Raw genomic sequence first — 21582 nt, 5'->3', positions numbered from 1 at the left:
TATATTTTATTTTTAACAACTTGCTACAGTCAACAAATATTTATACCAGTTTACTATAGTTACAAAAAATTAAGCTTTAGTTTCTCCAATAACATATGATTTTTTGGTTCTCTGATGGTAAAATAATTTTTTTTCCTAAAATACAATCACCATTGTGAATGTTTTTATTATTTTTATTAAGTTTTTGGGTTTGAATATTTGCTATTTGGGTTAGGCTAGTTAGACTAATTGAGGAGAAGGGGGCCAAAGGTTTTGAAACGGGACACAACTACAAAAATCAAATGTATAATAGCTAAAAAATAAAAAAGAATTGGACCTAGGAAGGCCCACGCCCCCTTAGGCCCCCACTCGGGGGTATCCCTATACCAATCTAAATTATAAGTGGTTTAGTTTAGGGGTGTCAATTCGGGTTAGCATGTCAAGTTCGAGTCATATCAAGATAGGGGTATTCGACTAGATGGCTTAACTCTAATCAATCCATTTAATAATCATGTCATGATCCATCAACCCTAACCCGACTTGTTAATAAGGCGGGTTGACCTAACTTAACTCATTTGACCCGCTTAATAAACAAGTCGTGTTGGACTGACATGAATGTAACACAACCCATTTCAACTTGCATAATATTAAATATAACATCCATCTAGAAATATATATATATATTTTATATCCAAAAGCAGTGTATACATTTCAAGTCATCAACTCACATTCAAAATAATATAGTTCAACAAAAATATAACATTCATCTAGAAATAAGTTCTTTACACTCCAAAATAAGTGCATACACTTCAACCCAAATTCAAAATAATATAGTTTAACAAAAATATAATATCCTTGGAACTTGTTAAATGTTAAGTATCAATATTAAAAGAATTGGAGCAAATAGTAGGCTAATCTCGACTATGACTAAAATTGTCATCCATAGAATCTAGTTTGTAAAATATCTCAATAAACCCACTTACAAGATATGTAGACGGTGTCCAACACTAATACAAACACAAAAAAAAAAAAAAAAACACACACACACACACACACACACGACACAAGATAAAAGTTACAATTGTAGCCTTAAGCAACAATTAATATATCTCACATATTAATAACAGCACATGGGTTCAAAATATATAGAACAAAAACATTATGTAGAAAAATTATTGTAGAATTTTGAAACACAAAGAAAACGGTTTTCTTTAATTCTAAAACTCACTAAACAAATGAGAGAGAGAGAGAGAGAGAGAGAGAGAGAGAGAGAGCAATTACCGGTTTGAGATTTTGAGTTTGAGAATTGGGCGTGAGACTATAAGATAGTAGAGTGAGTAGTACGGCTGCAAAAAAAAAAGATATTTATAAGAAGGTTTAGAGATCTAGGGTTTGTAGGGTTTAGAGATCTAGGGTTTGTAAGTTTCAATTTCCAATTATATCCCTTATAAGTTTTTGTAATTACTCACTTTTCTTTTTAAATTTAAAATATATGTTGGATATAAAAGGTATTTGACAAATCTAAAATAAAATGAATATTTATTTGTTATATAAGTTAAACGGGTTGTGTTAAGTAGGTCATTTCGGGTTGACACAAATAAATTGACGTGTGAAATGTGTCTATTGCGGGTTATGCGGGTTGACCCGCTTATGACACGTTTTTTATCGTGTCTCTTTTGAGTTGACTCATTTATGACACAAACTCATAAAGGCCCAACCTTAACCCATAAAAACCCGTGTCAAGTTTGTGTCGTATTTGTGGGTTAGGTTGAACATTGACACCCCTAGTTTAGTTATTTATAAAATGTCAATCAATTGCGATTTAAAATTCAATCTTAGCAATTCTCCTAACAATTTACCCATGGACCTATAGATGACGTTTATTTATTTTTTTGGAGCTTGTTGCGTTTTGTTTATGAAAAATTACCTTCTAACAATGTATTGTTGAAAAATAATAAAATGGTGATCATACAAGAAATGATATTCTTAAAATAACATAAAATTCAAAAAATTTCTAAAACCTTGGTTTACCTGCCAATAATCTTGTAACTTAGATTTTTTTAATTTAAAAAAAGATAAAAGTTAAGTATTGGGGATTAAGGATTAATAATACTATATTTCTCTCAAAGTAGAGTTAAAGGAACATAGACCCACAAAATTAAAACGGGTGAGTAATTTCCATCTATTATAATTTAGAATGGAAAAAATTCGACATGAATACCATCAAAAGGAAACTTGAGTTACATGATAAATAATATAACTATTAATTAGGTGAAAAACAAAAGAGAAAAAACTAAAATGTCACACGACAAATTTTCTATCTTTTCATAATCTTTTTAAGGAATTTTCTATAAGGCACCACCTTTCCTATAATAAGGTATTTCATAGAGCAGCTTCATAAACTCTCCCTCCCATATTACGTGGGATTCATATTTTAAAAAAGGTTTGGCTTATCTATAGTACCTTTTTAGCTGAATATATCTTTTTGTTTTAAATATACAATGACAAGTAGTAGTGATTTTTAATCCCCACTTTTTATTTAGTTAGTGGGTGATACAGTAGTTCCTCATTAAAATAAAATGAAAATTCTTTTTAAAAAGTACTGGAAGTAAGACAAACTCTTCTAAAAAAGGCTTCATAAAACTACTTTATCATATTCATTTGGTTCCACAATGCTAGGAATACATGTTTAGAAACTTTAATTTTTTTATATAAAAAAATTATCATTTTACATAAAATAAATATATCATTTAACGCATTATCTTTATGAAAAATTTCAAAAACTATCATAAATTTAAACTTTAGTGAAAGAGAAGTATTGACTTTTTAAATAAAGTAAAGATATATTAAAAAAATTATTCATTAACTTTTCAATAAGAACTATAAATATAATAATTTGATAGCTACAAGCCTACATTGGATAAGAAAAATTTAAACTCTGGATTCTCACTCACTCACTCTCTCTCCTTTGTCATTCTCTCTTCTTTGTCATTCTCTCTCTCTCTCTCTCTCTCTCTCATAGACAGTGGTGGATCGATTGCAAGGCTTTGGTTTCGGTTGTTTTAGTTGCCGAGCTTTGGTTTCGGTAAGGGTTGGGTTTAACTTTTCGTAGATGGGGGATTGAATCAGTGGCTGTGGTTGGGTTTAAATTTCGGCGACTAGGCTTTGGGTGGTTCCAATTGGTGTTGGTTTTAGTAGGTTTTAGCAATTCCAATTGGTTGTTGATTTAGGTGGTTTTCGGTGTTGGTTTTGGCAGTTTCGATGGGATTTGGTGGTTCTGATTAGTTTTTAATTAATTTGGTGATTTTGGTGGTTTCAATGACTGGGGCTTGAGTGGTTTTGATTGGTGTTGGTTTCCGTGGTTCCTATTGGTTTCGATTTTGGTGGTTTTGGTGTTTATTTCAACAATTCTGATGAAACTTTTGGAGGGTTTGGGTGGTGGGCAGTGAGGTAGTGGAGGGTTGATTTGGGGTGGTTTGAGAGAGAGAGAGAGAGATTATTTTCATTGGGTTGTTTATATAATTTTAATGTGTTGTATGGTAAAATAAAATTTGGAATGTTGGGTGAGTTGTAAATTGATATGTTAAAATAGATAAAGTAACTTTATAGAGCGTAAAACAAGATCTTTTTTATAAGTCTAGATGCTAATGCTCTAACAATTTAGGTCTTTAATAATTAATATATCTTTCAACCTTGTGTATAAACAAGTTACTTTTTTTTTTGGAATAAGCAACCCCAAGTGACATTCACCAAGAAAAAGGCACAAATTTTTTTTTTTGATAACAAACTGAAACTTCATTAATTAGTAAAAGCCATAGATACATCATGTAGAAAAGCTTGTTCAATAAAACAAGGACTCTCTTCAATCCAAGCACAATAATCAACAATGCCTAAAGTATGTTTAGCTAACAAATGAGCATGAATATTTGCATTGTGATAGACATGGGAGAATTTCACACTCCTAAAATCATAAGCAGCCATTGCAATACCATAAACCAAAGAAGCCATCGAAGATGGTGCTAGGGCAGAATCACACAAAGCTTGTATCATAATAAGATAGTCAACTTCCAAAACAAAATCCTGAATCCCAATCTCCCCAGCAAAAGCAATTCCAACTTCAAATGCCTTAGCCTCAGTTTCAATCGCTCCTAAAGAAAGATTAAGCTTCTTACTAAGTCCAGCTATAAAATGACCTTCATTGTCTCTGATAACAATGCCTATTCTAGCTGCTTTTTGGGCAAAAAACACAGCACCATCTACATTTACCTTATAATTTAAACTGGTAGGAGCACCCAGTTCTTCTCTGCTTCACTAGACTTCTTCACAAGTAAAGTACAAGCTGACCAATATTCATCTAAGTATTGGATATACCAATAAAAAATCTGGTTCGCAGATTTCCTCATCCCTCCATGCTTTGTTTCATTTCTATTTGTCCATAAAGCATATACAACGGTAACAACTAAGACCACATCCTCATTTGACCATTTAGCCACCATTACAATATACCACAGAAAGTCCATAATACTTTGAAAATTCATTGTTGAAAGTAGATGAGAAAACTGAGTAAAGCCCCAAGTTTCCTGAGCTTTAGAACATTCCATTGACAAATGAAACAGAGACTCAGCATACAGACCACACTCCTCACATAAATCATCAACAATCACATGTTGTTGGACTAAATTAGTTTTTGTTGGCAAAATATGTCATGACCCAAATTCATGGAACATGAATTTAGATGCATGACTAACCTATTGAACTTATATAACTCAATAAACATAATTGATTCAAAATAAATTAAAACTCCAAAGAAACAAGTACTCTAAAAAACCTCTTACAAAAATCTAGACTCCACAAATTGAAAATAATATCCACTATATAATACATGAATTACAAAATAAAGGAAATTGAAATTCTATAAGTCTTCAAGTAATCCTGAAGTCACCTACAACTTCCACGCTCTACCTTATACCTTACAAAGTGATCCAAAGGTTTTATATTCCCAACTATACTTTAATCTGAAAATAGTAATTGATGAGGCGAGGCACACATTTAGTAGGTAATTATACAGAATACATAACGGAATAGAATTAAGCAAAGCACGAATTTAATTTCACAATTTCACTCAAAATATCAAATATAGTTTTCCAAACATATAAAGAACCACTTAATACATATATAATCAAATCTTAAAGTCATTTGAAAAACACATACAGATAATTGATCAGAGCACAGTATCACATATTCTCACATACAATCCTATGAGCGGATATCAACATCTAACCCCTGCTAGTGAGGGATCAACATATATTCTCACATACAATCTTGTGAGCGAATTTACACATATATCTGATCAATTCTAAAAATAATAATAAAAACACTTATTTTGAGTCACATTTCACAAAAAAACAAAGTTTATACAACATAGAATAATTTTCATAATATTAACAATTATTCCAACAATAAAAGCATATTGAATATCTCAATATTAAATTGATACATAAATCAAAGGATTCTTGACTCCCTTAAGGAACAAATAGGAATTGAGGAATTTATACAAATAAATTACAATTCTTGAGTAAATCTGAAATTTCAATTTGCTAAAAGAAGCATTTTAAATACCATTTGGAGAATAGGAATATGACTTTGAAATCACTTGGTTTTAACAAATTTAAAGAACAAGAACCTTTTTAGAAAATTTACTTTGAAACTCAATTATTTTCGGAAAATAGTTTAGTTTAAAAATCATCTTTTGAATAAGATTTGGACATTTAAAACGTTATTTAAAATTCAAAGTTTCTTTTTAAAACCTTTTCCAAAATTCGAAGTTTCTCTTTCAATGATATAAAAAAAAATTGCTTTCGATAAACTTTAGAAAACGTGAGCTTTAAAAAATAACTTTTAAAAACCTTTAACTTCTAAGAATCTAAAAAAAAAACTTGTGCATATTATGCATAATTACTTACAACACTTAAGTCATTTTGAAAGTCCAGTTGAAAAACCCTTCAAATAGTCTCAAAATACTCTTAAATTGGACTTATAATCAATCATGGAAATCTACTTAATATTTTCTACAAAATATAAAACTTATAGAACTATACAAATGGACTCACTAAGATTATACTTTGCCGAACTAATAACACTTTTAACACTAAATTAACATTTCTCTAACCAATGGTATTCTAATCAATAATACATCCTTGCATTAATCGAAACTCATTTAACCTTGAGGAATATAGTAGCAACACTTTAGGATTTAATATATAACCCCAGTGCAAATGGTGGGCCAAAGCCAATATGATTCTGTTCATGAATTTAACATTCATTGAACCTATGGATTTAATATGAGAATTTTGGTATGAAAATCTCAAATCTGTCCTTATCCTTTTTAAAAAATTTGTAGCCGTGTTGAACCCTTAAATGGTTCATTGTGATTGGAAATAGTTAACACCTAGGCATAGACTATTAAAGTTATCAATCAAAGAAAAATAGGACCTTGATAGAAATGAGATCTAACAAGTGACACAAGGGTGGGGTGGGGTGCAATTTTTCCAACAAAACAGACTTAATATTACTTTATGGATTAGCAGCCCAAAAGTTATTATAGCCCTACGAAAATGATGCCAACCTTATTCATGGATTTAATAATTTCGGCTTTTGTTCTAAGGTCAGAACAGTGTCAACCTAGGATTCCAGAATTATTAAAACAGTGTAAATCATAATCTAAGAAATTACCAATTCAACAATTTACACATCATTAAAGTTTTCCATGATAAAATTCTAACTCCTTAATTCTTTGTTTCTAATGGTGAGAAATCATATCTTGAACAATCTGATTTTCTCTTCACTTGTATGTGCTCTAAACTTCAAGGAAAAACACCTCTTAGCCTCTTTGATAAAACCCTTTCTATGAAAATCCTGACTATCTCTTCCTTTACCTTGTATTTCGTATTAGAGATGTGGGTTTAGTGGGGTAGCGGGCTGCAGTTACTAATAAAAAGAATACCTATAGCCTATCAATTGAATTTAAAAGAAAATTTAATAATAACCTCAAATAAAAGTATGTAGGGTATTACAAAATATCTTTGGCTGCTCTTCAAACAAAATGTCTAACCTTATTAGGGACTTGAAACTTCCACAATTTTTTCCAAAAGGTACGTATGCTGCCACCATCTGAAATAGAGCCATCCACATTAATTTCCTGCATCTCCAAAGCAATCTTATAAGCACTCCTTACTGAAAAAATTCCATTTGCAGTCTCAGATCAGATTTGTTTATCAACAGGCATACGATTACTTAAAGGAATTCCCTCAATAATTTCAACCTTAAAAGGAAGAAAACCCTAATTAAAAATATCCAAATCCCATGACTTCTTTTTCACATCAATAAGATCACTCACCATAGAGACCCGTGAACATGAATTTTTAGGAGAGATAATTTGATGTGAAGAAGAATTAGGAATCCACTTATCATCCCATATCCTAATACACTGACCATTACCAACACGCCATCGAACTCCTCTTTCCACAATCCCCTTGGTTGAATGGATACTTCTCCAAATATCTTGCTTTGAAAACTTTGTACACTAATGAATTCAAACCCACTTGAAGACGCTAACCTTGCTTTGCTAATAGAGCCAAATTAAATGGTTTGAAAAGTTTAAACCTCATTCCTCTACATTATTTAGGCACACACAATTTCTCCCAACTTAACCATGCCATTTTCTTTTCATCCTTCCTTTGTCTCTAACAAAAATTTTGTATCATACTAGTCGATTCAGGAATACAAAATTAGCTCATAGTATAAGTTGGAATAGCTTGTACAACAGCCTTAATCAACATTTCTTTCCCAGCCTTTGACAACAACTTCTCTTTCTATCATGCTAACTTTTTTGCTAATTTTTCTTTAATATCATTGAAGGTATTTTTCTTCTTCCTACCCACCAAAGAAGGTAAACCTAGATATTTCTCACGTTATTTAATAATTTGAGTCCCAAATCTTATCTTCATCTCCTCTTTAACATCACTCTCGGTATTACTGTTGAAAAACAATGAAGTTTTAGCCCTATTCAATTGTTGTTCCAAAGCCTCATAAACTTTTAGTACATGCTACAATGAATCACATTCAGCCAGAGTAGCCTTACAAAATATAAGACTATCATTCACAAAGAATAAATGAGAAAGATTAGGAGCTCCATTACAAATTGTCACTCCCCGCATAAATTCATAACTCTCACAAACTTTGATGTAGTTTATTCTATTTTGTTTTATAATTTTCTACCTCCGAAGAATAATAACACAACCAGAAAAATAACCCAGTGGAGAATTTGTTAGTTTGATTAGCAAAAGGGTTGCCCACGAAAAATCATGGTGAGGGCACCCACATCATATCATACATCTTAACTTTTTTATTTGCTCAAAAAATATATATTTATCATATATATATATATATAGATAATATGGATTTTACAAACGTGTGTCCTTAAGACACACAATCGTATATCATTTTAGAATTTTTTTTATCGAAAATTGAGAAAATTGTAAAATTTTTTCAATTCTCAATAAAACTTTTTCTTAAAATAGATATCTTAATGTGTGTTCTAATCGAACTCATAATATATATAAACTTTTTTAACCTTTTAGTCTTTTACCCATGAACACTAAATCGTACAAATCAACCGCACGCACCAACTGCCTAACCGCCAGCGAGGAATATCCAAAATAAATCGGCGAGGAGGAAACGGTAACAAGGCGATTTGATTTTGATCCCCGAAAATAGCGGCGGGTAAAGCGGGACTTTTAAAGTCGCCGTGACAGTGGGGGATCGTACGTTGCTGAGTCAAGAGACATGTTCGGTCGAAAAGCTAAACCAAATGCTCAACTGGACATGGAATCATTATTATTTTTATATTGTTATTATTATCATTTTCACGCGGGTTGCTTTGAAAATTGCAAATAAAGCCTATTATTATTGCATTGCTTGAGCTAATCTCTTCCAATAATCCAGCTAATAATGTAATTTACAACTTAATTTGCTCCTTCTAGAAACGATAGGATTGAAAACTACGATATTTGATCATTAATCATTAAGCTAAAATGTTAATAAATTTTTAATGTATTTAGGGTTTGTTTGGATACAGCTTATTTTACTAAAACTGAAAATTTATTGCTGAAAGTACTATAGATAAAAGTAAAAGTTAGTTGAAGTAGTACAGTATGGGTCATAAATAGTACCAAAAAGTGCAGTGAGACCCATTCATAGTAGCGAAAATAAACTTAATAGTAAAATAATTTTAATTTTTCATATAAATCCAAATGCATGCTTTCAATACCACTTAAGGTTTTTAAAAAACAAAATTAAAGATATTTATTGGAACATAAATTGCCCGTCTGGATACCACGTTTTCATGTTTACGTTTTCATTATTGCGTTTTCTCTTTTTTTTTTTTGGTTCAGCCGCAATTCTTGACCAATTCAACCGTGAACAGTGCACTATTTACGGACCCACAAATTTTACTTTTTAACAATTTTTTCATTAAAAATGAGTCACACGGTACTATTCACACATTTAAAAATTATTTTGCTACAGTGGTTTCAGTTTTCAGTTTTCAGTTTCAGCAAAATAAGTTCTATCCAAACGGACCCAAAGTGTTTTATCAATTAAACTAATTGAAATTTACGTGCATAAATATGTAGGGATTATCCTTAAGTAGGGGTGTCAATTCGGGTTAGCATGTTGAGGTAGGGTATTCGACTAAATATCTCAACTCAAACTTGACTCATTTAATAATTGTATCACGATCTTTCGATTTTTACTCGATCTATTAATGAAGTAGGTTGATAGACCCAACTCACTTAACACACTTAGTAAACGGATCGTGTTTAGTTGACACGAATATGACACAACACATTTCAACCTACTTAATATTAAATATAACATCCATATAGAAATAGGTTCTTTACATCCCATAAAAAATGTATACACTTTAAGTTTTCAACCTATATTAAAAATAACATAGTTCTAGGATTTGTAAAATTTTAATTTACAATCATATCACTTATAAGTTTTTGTAAATACTCATTTTTATTTTTAAATTTAAAATATAGGTTGGATATAAAAGGTGTTTGACAAATCTAAAATAAAATGAATATTTATTTGTTATACGAGTTAAACGGGTTGTATTAAATTGGTCATCTCGGGTTGATACAAATAAATTAGCGTGTGTATTGCGAGTTGACCTACTTATGACATGTTTCTTATCATGTAGTTTTTAGGTAGAGACGAAGCTAGAACTTAGAGTTCGAGGGCAGCTTTGCTACTGGTTTTTTGTAATGACTTCGGCCTTCGACTCTGTTGCTACTTAACCACTAAGGTTATTGTGTGTGTGTGTGTGCACTGCTGGATAAGAAAACAATTATTTTCTTTAAATTTTTTTAAAGGGTCACGTTATTTGTTTTGGGTAAAATTGGTTGACTAGGCTTAATTTCTTTTAGTTTTATTATTGATAATTTTTGTTGTTGGACTAATTTGTTTGGGCTTGTATTTCTTTTAGGTTTTAGATCTATAAATTTTTTTTTATGGTCTTTAAAATGAGGTAAGTGCTAGAGTTATAAATTTTTTTTTTTACAAAATGCTGATGTGATGAGTGGTTATTGGTAAGTAAAAAAATTATGTAAGTGATGAGCCTAAATGCAAACAAATAAGAATTTGCAACCTTAACAGTTTGTAAAAATGCTGTAGAAAAACTTGTGACTATAACAGTACTCTTAAAAGAATCAATAATATTATTAAGGGGACAAAAATGTAATTTTATAAAACAAAATTGCTAAAATTATTACCCATATATATAATAATATTTTTTTTTTAAAAATTAGGGGGCGCATTGCCCCCAAGTCCAACCATGGCTCTGTCAAGGCTTTTGGGTTGACTCATTAATGACCAAAATCCACTAAGGCTCAACCCTAACCTGCAAAAATCCGTGTCATGTTAGTGTGTCATGTCAAATATTAGCACCCCTATCCTCAAGTGTATGTTTGGATGAGTTTGTTTTTATTAGCTTTTAAAAAAAAAAAAAAATTGAAGGTTGGAAATGAGATATTTGAATCTTGACTATCTTTTTAGAAATACTCAGAAATGTTAATTATGTTACAAAACTCTTAGCTCGTTAGTTAGCTCCATCTTTTCCTATATATACGTGTGTGTTTTTCAAAAAAAAAAAAAAAAAAAAACTCGTTAGTTAGCTTGTTTTATTTATGGTGTAAAAGTACTGTAATTATACATTGAAAATGATGTTATTTTTTCAAAAAAAATTATATATTCCATTTTAAGATGAAAATAAAATTTCCAAACCAAACCAAATAAGGTGCTATTTTAAAAAATACTACATATTTTAGTAAAACAAAAAACAAAAAACTCGCTCAAACTAATTGTTAGAAGACGTGAATATAATACCGACAGTCATAAGATATACATATATATATATTTTTTTTTAGTTAACAGAAACTTGCATTAAACAACAATCAAGTCACAGAAGGTAGAGTATTGGCAACCCGCCTTCAGTACAAACCATTAATTTTTTTTTTTTTGTTGAGAAACTGTACAAACCATTAATTTATTGTAGGTAAACTTGTCACCGCATATATTGATAGTATATTATTACCGCATGTCAGAAAGCAAAACAAGAAAGTGTGTGAATATGGTGTACTGGCGTTTGAATGCAGCAAGAATCGACACTATTTATATAAACATTTATGGGCGGTACGTACGAATAACGTATACTTTTCCAAAGGTTAAATGTACGATTTGATGGTTGTTGATAATGTTGGATAAAGGGTATTACTTTTCTTATAGGAGATGGCACATCAAAATTCATCAGGTGGCTGCCCTGGCCATATGTCTTTAACTCATCCTAAAGATATGCACATTGTTTTGGTTGACAAAACAGTGAAACACAGATATGAAGTAAATCACAAAGAAGGTTGTAATTAAGACTCATAAATTCATAAAAAAGAAAAATGAAAGATAGAAAAAAACAGATGAACTAATGGTTTCGGCATGTCATGATTCATCAATGTACACGAGGAAAACCTTTGTGATAGCCTGAACCATGCATATGTGATGGCTTTGATATTGAATGGTGGCTCTAGAAATATTTTTTAAGGTGATGATTAAGAAACTTAAATTATACAAAATTTAATATAAATAGAACTTCATATATTGACAATAAAAAAAAACGCATACACGCAAAGATGTTAGTCTTACAATTTCTTTTTTAAATTTTTTTATTTTAAAATCTTTGCATGACAATCATATTATCAATGCTACAAATTATATTTTTTTCAAAATTTTAGTTTCATAAAAATTTTCCTAAGCTTTTGCTACAACTCTCATTAAAAAAATTAACATAATTACACATTTTGAAAATTTAAATGTTAAATTGTATGTTTTTTATATTCTTAAAACATATGCCAAATTTTAAGTTAATCAAAAGTTATTTACTATTTAGTCTCATTTTTACATGTATAATTTTAGACAACAAAAATTTAAAATTTAAAGTTTTGACGTTCTTTTGAGATTATCCATGAAAATGAGTCAAAAACAACGATCATGTGGAATGGTTACTTAGAGATAAGGAGGTACCAGAGCATACAATTGCTCTCACACCCACATTCTTAAGAGGATTACTAGGTCATGTCATAGCCTAGCATGGTATGTATATATTCTTACCCGTGAATCGTAGTTTTTGGCTAAACTTTGTTCAGTTTTTTGTAGCTAACTAAACGTGTAGTCTGTAGAACTTAGTAAATATATCTTCTTCGCGTCCAATCTTAGCACACCATCAGAAAAAGACCATACCATAATATTTACGTAGCACTAGACTGTAATCCCAACTTGCAACTACCCTACTGTTTTACTTTGCTTACAGTTCTAATGAAATTTATACAATTATATAATATGAAATTTCTTTGTTAGTGTCTTCTTTTCCTCTCTTCCTTTCCTGTTTTCCTTTTATTTTCTTCTAAATAGCTCCTCTTATAATTCACCTATTTTTACATTTGAGGGAAATAATAGAAAAGTTAAATCACAAAAATTCTGTTGGAAAGTTTACTCCCACAATCTTTTGACTCCGTATTCCAATGATTTTCCCATGTTTTACTCTTCTCTTTCAAATATTTATGAGTTTGGTAAGCTAATTAAAACGCGGTCTAGATTTAGGGCACAAGTTTCTCAAATTGGTTGACTGTCTCATCATACATACTCTCTCTCTCTCTCTCTCTCTCTCTCTCTCACATATTAATGAATGAAATTTCCTTTTATCTTTACTTTCACTAAATAAATACCTAAAAGCATTATTCATACGGATTCAGATCTTCTAGAGTTCCTAGGGAACTCTACCAAGTAGATTTCATTAAATCCTAACCACTCTTAAATGATTTAATGGTCTAGATTCTGCCATGTCAGCATTTCATTAATAATAATCTTAATTGTTTTGTTTTCAACATTATTTTATTATTTCAAGAATATTATTAATGAAATGCTGACATGGCAGAATCTAGACCATTAAATCATTTAAGAGTGGTTAGGATTTAATGAAATTTACAGGTAGAGTACCCTAGGAACTCTAGAAGATCTGAATCCTTATTCATACAGGTAGTGATTGGCTGATTATAGTATTTAGTGGATAAGCATAAGAGCAGTGTTAGTGATTAAAGCAATATAACTTTTACATGCACTCACAGCACACAATTTTTTATTATGTGCAAATTATAATATATCATCTCTTTAGTTATGAAAAATATTATAAAGAATTTTGTGTTATTATGCTCGATAGACAAGGCCATTAGTTTATGCAGCAAGAATACATCTATAAAAGATATGAATAGAAAAATGGAAATGGTGGGACATTTTTTAGAGGAGAAATGTTCCTCATATCAAATACCATATGCAAAGGGGTTTATCCTTTTTTAAAAGATAGAAGTATCCAAATCTTATAAGACCTGGATAAGCATTGTATAAGTTGATGTTATTAATAATAGAGTGACTACTTTTTACTCCTTCTATCAACCTGTTATAATCCTTCTTCTTTTTTCATACTTTGAACCTATTATGAACAAAATATATGATCTATACATAGACATAAGCATAGTTTATATCAACCAACGGTATTCTTACCTTTGTGTCTATTTGATGATGTAGCTTAAACCTAATAAATTTATCAAGATTTGGGATGGGGATTTTTAGATTGTGAGAGCTATTCACCCTTATTGTTAAATCATTTCTTTGAAAGAAAAAGCACAAAAAAGAAAAATACACTACTATATTAATATGTAGTTATGTACAACTTTTTGATAAGCATGTAGTTATGTACAACTTGAATGATATAGCCAATTATTTTACATTTTTAGTTATAATATGACCGGCCAGGTGTTTAGTACAAGACCTTTTTCATTAAATAATAATTATATATATATCACTTTTACTTTTACTTTGACATCGCATGAGAGAGAGAGGATCCTATTCCCTATAGAAAAAGCGAAAGCTGAACAGTACATGCTAATTGCACTTTGCTTATTTTAGGAACTTAAGATATTTTTAAAGACAAAAAAAGGCTCCAGTATAAAGCTACCCCAGCATCATGGTGAATGGTAAATTGGTAACTTAACCCTGAGGAAAATATAAATAAAGGTTAAAAAAAGAGAGTAGGGAGTAAAAAACAAAAGCAATTGTCGGCTGACTCAGTCTGAAGCAACATCGAAGTTAACGCAACTGAGCCACCTACTGGTCCAATTCACAGTGCCTTTTCTTTTCTCTATTTCAGAGTCACGTACGTACAAGCCATGAAGAACTCGCAAAAGATAAGACCATCGAATGACCAAACAACCAAAAAAGCAGTACAACTCAAATGAATTTCTTCTCAAACGTACAAATTTCATATATTATACATATATATTAAAACTAAAAGGAAGGAAAGCAGTCACTTTTGTTTTTCCTTCCTTAATGCTAGTCAGACCAAATGTAAATATATATTATAACAAAAATTATGGATATGAATGAAGATGGGTTTTAAGGTTCACATCAATTGCTAACTCTAGGATTGAAGCTGACAATCTAACGAAAAAAAAGAAAGATAAAAGGTACCCTATACAGTAGCTTTGATGGAGATATCAAATAGTTATATATATACATATATTATATATATATATATATATATCATCATCATCATCATCATCATCATCATCTTCTTCAAAATGACTATCTGAAATATATCTCATGCTTGATGTGAGAGTGAACCTATGATTCAAAACCTGATACGTACGCCCATGAATATAGTGAGAGACGCAGACATTTAAAAAGGTTTGGAGGTGAAACCTGAAAGGACTCACTACCGGCTTGAAATTAATATTGCCTTAGTTGTTAATACTTGATGATAAGATGAATATTGTTTCCACTCTATTCCAGCTACCGCCAGTCCTGTCCATATCGACCAATAAGTATAATGAGCACAACAGAGAAATTTTGAGAAAGTTTTTGGGGGTATCATAAACGGTTCAATTAGTACTATATAACCATACCATCATACACAGGACAAGGGTCTATCAGTTTGGGATCCACATCATGCGTGTGTTCCCTTATTTCATCATGCTTTCGTTTTATGAATGACATGTAGTGAAAGTCTTATTCATTTACATGTTTATTAGGCCCCTCTATTGGTGTGACATATATATACATGATGATATATGCATTTCCTTTTTTGTCTTCGAAGTGAATGACATGTATATCACTCTCATAATGCCACTGTTACCTACTGCAATGATTGCTCTAAATAATGATTTACTTTGGCTAATAGTCATATACCATTTACTTCCATACTACATATTTCATGCAAAGTGGCCAAATAGAGATTTATGGAAGAATAGACGGAAAAGACAATACAAACCCATCTTAAATGACATTGTCTTTTCTTCAAAGACAATACAAACCCATCCTAAATGATATGAAAGAATAGATGGTTAAGAAAAAAAATAAATGAAAAGAACTTGTAAGTAACCTAATGACAGAACTTCACAGTGTTTTGGATGAATTTCTAAGCTTTATCTCACTTTAAGCAACATCATAGCGACTACTAAAATCTTTTTTTCCTAAAGAGGGAGATAATATAAATCAGTCTTTTTTTGGATAACTATTTGGAAGGGTCATTGGAGAACATTTTAGAAGTCTTTAGAAAGCCCTTCCCTAAAGCTATTTATATTTCAAGTTTCAACCACAACCTTTTGCATAAAGCTGTTTGGATACATCATAAACAAGCATAATAAAGTTCGCAATATTCAAAGATAAGATATAGTCCACAAACACTAAATCTGGATTAATAGTAACGGATAAGTTTAATAGTAGCGGATAAGTTTAAAGCCAATGAGAACTACATGATGTTGGCGATGGTGCATGGCCACAAGGAAACAATTAGTACACTGTAGTCATCACAAGCAAGACATTAGCTGTCCTACCATATTAGTATATCCATTACTATAGCACTCATAGTTGTTGCTCTAATAACACATGAAATCGGTCTAAGGAATCTAGTGCTAGGTTTCTGGTCAAACAAAAAGCTATTCATATTTCATGCTGGTGGGGTAATATTTGTTGGGAACAACATGTTCAAAGGGGGTAGTTATGAATTGAAAATTTAACAACTGCGGTCCACGGAAGCAAAAGTTTTTTCAAAAGACAAAAGTAAAAGTCGTAAAACCACTTGATGACATTAATCGATCTAAACCTGGAAGACTGGAACTACATCCAAGTGAACTATTTCAATGCATCTTTCTTGAATGAATAATGGCATATCCACAACACCAACAATAACAGGTATGATAATGGCTATTAAAATCTCATTATAAATGACATTTTACACTCCCGTAAACTTAAAACAACTTAAACCCTTCTAAAAGTTTATACTAAGATCTGATAATCCAAGTAAAATCTTAAGATCAAGAAGATCAAACTATGAGACCTAACAGAACTCGATCTTTTTCACGATTTAACTGATGACCACCTACATTATTAATTTATGAACTATATTTTCCATTTGGGTCTATATATAGAAAGGATTTGAAAGATACAAAGATGATTTAAATATTTTAAATTTAATATAAGCCAAAGTAAAAATCAGTGAAGAGAATTAAGAGAAACTATATTACTAGGTGTGCCTCCTTTATCTTACATGTGTGGTCCCATAAATATGAGATAAGGGGTAGTTGAAGTAACAAAAAAGAGAGTGGAAATAACACTTTCCTATTCACTAAATATCATTGGAAAGAATAAGGACTCCATCTTTAGGTTGCACTCCTAAAATGTATAGCTATGACATAATGTTATATGCACAACTGACTATTTTAACCATAATAGAGTAAGTTTTTATTATGTTTTCCCATCATTACCTCTTAATTTAAAGGTTTGTAATATCCTATAAACCATGATTTGATTGTATGATTTGATTCCCAAGACCCTCCCATTGCTGTTAGGTAGAATAATGCGTTGAAAACTTTTAACCAACATACTCAATTTCTTTGAACTACCTTTTAGAATTGATTCATGAAAGCCAATTAGCACATCATTGCACCCCCTTAAGATGTGCGTACAGGACCTGGAAATGCAAATCTGAGGTAGGCTTGATTCAATGAATCAAATGTAGGACTAAAGCAGTAATTATCACTCACCTCTTTCAAAGCTTCAGCAATTAAATTCGTTATAGAACCAACATATAAACATTTCAGTCCTACATCCACACACAAAAGTAGACGCCCTTAGAACTTAAAAGTTTATCTTGGTTCAAACTCATGCAGCTTTGTGCACTAACATGCACTAAAATAAGTATGGTACTCCACTTGGGTAAGTGTGCTAAAATGCTCTCACAGATGCAGGTTTCACATTGAATTCTCTCCCTATCTGTCTCTCTCTCACACACACAGATGTTAAGATATATGTAACATCATTGTAAATTGAATTTACTTGTGAGAAATAGAGTGAACCGTGTTACCTTATCATCTGTTACGCATGTTAGGAGGCACAATATCCCCCAGAAGTCCTTCATCAGTAGGAGGCTGTGCATTTGTTTGTGGCATTACACGGGATTCACCGGCTGCTTCGCCTGGTGTTTGCCGAGTCTGTGTTATAAAGAATGGATTTTCTTGTGGTAACTGATGATGAACTGTTGGATAATAAAATTGTGAGATCGGAGGAGCCAAATGTCCAGCAAAGGCTTCTTGACTAATGATTCCTCCGCGAGGGAATCCGATCGTGTGATGACAGTGTTGGCCTTCATAGGTAGTTATTACGATAGTGGGATCGTCTGATGAGCGTTCCACCCTTTTCTTTACAGTGCATTTGCTATTTGTGCAGCGGTAGTAGCTCCTGCCACAGTGAAAACTTCTACTGTTATGCTTAAAGTTTGATTGCCTTTTATAACATCAAATTTTCATCTTCTTATTGGGGTTTCAAATTAAAAAAAAGAAAGTTGCATTTTACATTTTCAGTCTGTACGTTGTGAGAAAAGAATTACAAGGCGTGCATGTATGATAACTAGGCAGATTTTTTGTAATGCTCATCTATTACACAATGGAAAATGCTAAAACTACGTACTATCAATTTTATAGACAAATCATTGTAAATTAACATGACAATAAATGTAATTGACCACCATTTCAAGTTTCAACAACATAATAATTAGATATTTGAAGTAAATTTTTGTCATAATTGATAACAGGTCAATTTGTAAAGATTATGTATTCAAATTTGTAATCTCCCTAATACGCAATTATGAGCCAAGCAATAGTATAAGGGAGCTCAAAAGCTATGAGAAATAATATTATTCAATGTCTTAGCACGCGTGCCATAGATGGTTTGGATACAAAAGAAAGCTTGAGAAGCTATAAAGTAGTATTATAATAGATACAATTCAACTTTTTTCTAATGGGTGCAATTCACTTTAGGGACTTCGCATATATTTTCAGCATGCTTGGATGCTTTTCATAATTGGAAAGTGATAACTTGGAAATTAACATGTATTACTATGTAAGCTTATATTCTTTTACTGGATACAAAAAGACTAACATGAATTAACTAAACTGAATTAAACAGAGTAAGTTAGAAATGATAATGGAAAAAGGAAAAGGTTTAAATGACAACATTGAATTATTTCAAGTTTAAATCAAATGTGGGAAGGTAATTAATTTCTTTGGTTAAGTAAAGAGAAAGAAGCTATACAGACCTAGGAAATGGACTGTTTTTAACAGCCTTCTGTCCATACTTGCGCCATCTATAGCCATCTTCAAGATGATCAACCTCACTCTTTGTCATAAATGCGAAACGCGGCTGCCGGATTCGCTTTTGTCCCTTCTTTCTAACCTTGTTCCTACACACAAAAAAAAAAAAAATCACCTGGCCACAATTAGCAAAAAAAAACAGCATCCTTAAACAAAAATGTAAATGACACCATACCATTTCATTATTAGCTAAGGACCAATGTAGAGATTATAACATGTGATGAAATGTATCCAAATGTTTTTAGCTAATTAATAGTCAAAAACTAAGATAATGTAAAGGTAAAAGAGAATATACATGAAGCTTCAGATGTTCAGCATAACTAGCTAGGGTATACATTGAGCTATATACACTACGAGTCTTTGCCCCACAAATAGATGAAAAACTAACTATACAGAAGTTTCCCAATCCATTATAAGATGGCCAACTGCATCTATAAATAAGTAGAAAAAGAAGATGTGAAAAAGTCAATCAATAAAAAAAATGAAACTCAATATTGGGAAAAAAACAAATATGGGTAATTTTCTTTTGGTTCAAACAACACAAATTAGCTGTTAAAAAATTTAACTTGATACTGATTATGTTGCAACAACCCCATTTCATTTAGTATAATAAAAAGAAGAAATTAACCCACTTAAGAAAACTAACAAAAAATCATAACACTTTCTAGAGAATATAGTCTAGAGATATATAGCATTATGTCATGCAAACTTATCAAAATTTGATTACGTAAACGATGCCAAAAGCCAAAATCCAAAATCCAAATGCTCTATAGCTAGTGCACTCACATTCATAGCAAATGAATGAATGAACAACATTTAAAAAAAAAAAAGAAAAAAAAAGAATATAAAAGGCAAAGTTTATTAGAATCTAATCTAGAAGCTCAAAAAGTATAAGGTTTTTACTTCTTGTTGTACCGCTATATTCTCGCCATTAATTTTCATTGTACTATATCTATATATATATATATTTACGTGATTATATTTCTTAGTACACAAAATTATTCCCAAAATGGAATTAAAAAAAATTAAGGCACGCCATTCCCGCCGCAATAACGGCGGTGTTGTTGTTGTTGTAGGAAATGCACCCTCCACTTTAGTGAAATTACGAAAATGCCCCCCACACCCCAACTTGCATGGGTATCTATCTAACACGTACGGACACAGAAATTGCACTGTCTCACAGTCACACCACACCTAAATTCCAAACGGAAAATCTATATAATCGGATTCGGAGTTTGATATTTTTCTTTTTTTGTTTGAAATAATTTGTCTGTCATTTGCCCCTAAAAATTGAGTTAATTACGGATTTAGCCAGGCACATGAAGAACATGGAGAATATATATATAAAAAAATCTACATAGAGAAAAAAAAAAGAATGTATTCGCAGAACCGACTCACGGTATCTCGGGCGGTTTTCCGCCGGAGTCCGTGGATTTCTCCGGCGGATCCTCGCTGGAGGTCGAAGAAACCGAAGGATTATTCGACGTCGTTGCATCGCCGGCTTTACTTTCCGAACCGGACGGAACTACCGGGTCGGAGCTCTGCAGAGCGCTGCCGGTGGTATCTTTGTTTTGATCCGGAAACACGAAGCTTCTAGTGAAATCGGAGGAGTCGTCGTCGAGTCCGCCGATCCGGTTCGGATCGTCGTTTTCGGGCCGGAGATTCCACCCGAACTCGCTGAGAATCGTCGTGTCGTCGCTGCTGCCGCCGCCGCCGCTGCGGGCGTTGTTGGCGAAGAAATACACGTTGTCCGAGTCGTGAGGCCAGCTGGCGAACTCGGTTCCTGGATCGGATTTGTCACCTTCTTCCATCAAATCAAATCGTTTGCTCAGGGAATTCCGAATTCTCAGTGCGAATTCAGCTCAAATTTATAGCAGTGAGAGATTGAGAGAGTGAGAGTGTGAGAGAGAGAGAGAAGCTAGGGTTTTGGAATGGGTAGTGTTCGTTGCGAGATGGAAAGGACGCGTGGTTTTTGAATTTTTAGAAGGGTTTGAAAGCTTTGTCTCGTCATTGCACAGTCACAGAGAGAGAGAGAGAGAGAATAGTGGGAAAGAGAAAGAGAGAGAGAGAGAGAGAGAGGGAATAGAAAAGAGATAAGTTAGAAAAATCGCCGTCAAACCTCTAATCGTACTGAAGGATGATATTTAAGCATGGAGCGGGAGAGGAGAGGGAGAGAGAGTAGGACCCACGCGCATGAATTGAGTGAGAGAGCTAGTGAGCCCTTTCCGACAAAGACCTCACCATGCTTCTCTATGCCCTCTTGTAATGGATTCTCTCTCTTCCCCCAGCG

General features: G+C 32.1%; 1 protein-coding gene across 1 annotated transcript; it reads right to left on the bottom strand.

Annotated features, from left to right (window-relative positions):
- Positions 1 to 14845: 14845 nt before the first annotated feature.
- Positions 14846 to 21407, bottom strand: LOC142627099 (putative WRKY transcription factor 57). The gene is made up of 4 exons (XM_075800898.1): positions 20691 to 21407; positions 19238 to 19381; positions 18008 to 18381; positions 14846 to 15447 (listed from the first exon to the last, which is right to left on the bottom strand). Exons 1-3 carry the CDS (start codon positions 21101 to 21103, stop codon positions 18012 to 18014), a joined length of 927 nt encoding a protein of 308 aa, XP_075657013.1. The 5' UTR covers positions 21104 to 21407; the 3' UTR covers positions 14846 to 15447; positions 18008 to 18011.
- Between the last annotated feature and the right edge of the window lie 175 nt (positions 21408 to 21582).

The sequence above is a fragment of the Castanea sativa genome, chromosome 3 (genome assembly GCF_040712315.1).
Source record: "Castanea sativa cultivar Marrone di Chiusa Pesio chromosome 3, ASM4071231v1".
Taxonomy (NCBI): Eukaryota; Viridiplantae; Streptophyta; class Magnoliopsida; order Fagales; family Fagaceae; genus Castanea; species Castanea sativa.
Note: the sequence above shows the minus strand (reverse complement) of the source record. Positions and strands in the feature narration are given on the sequence as shown.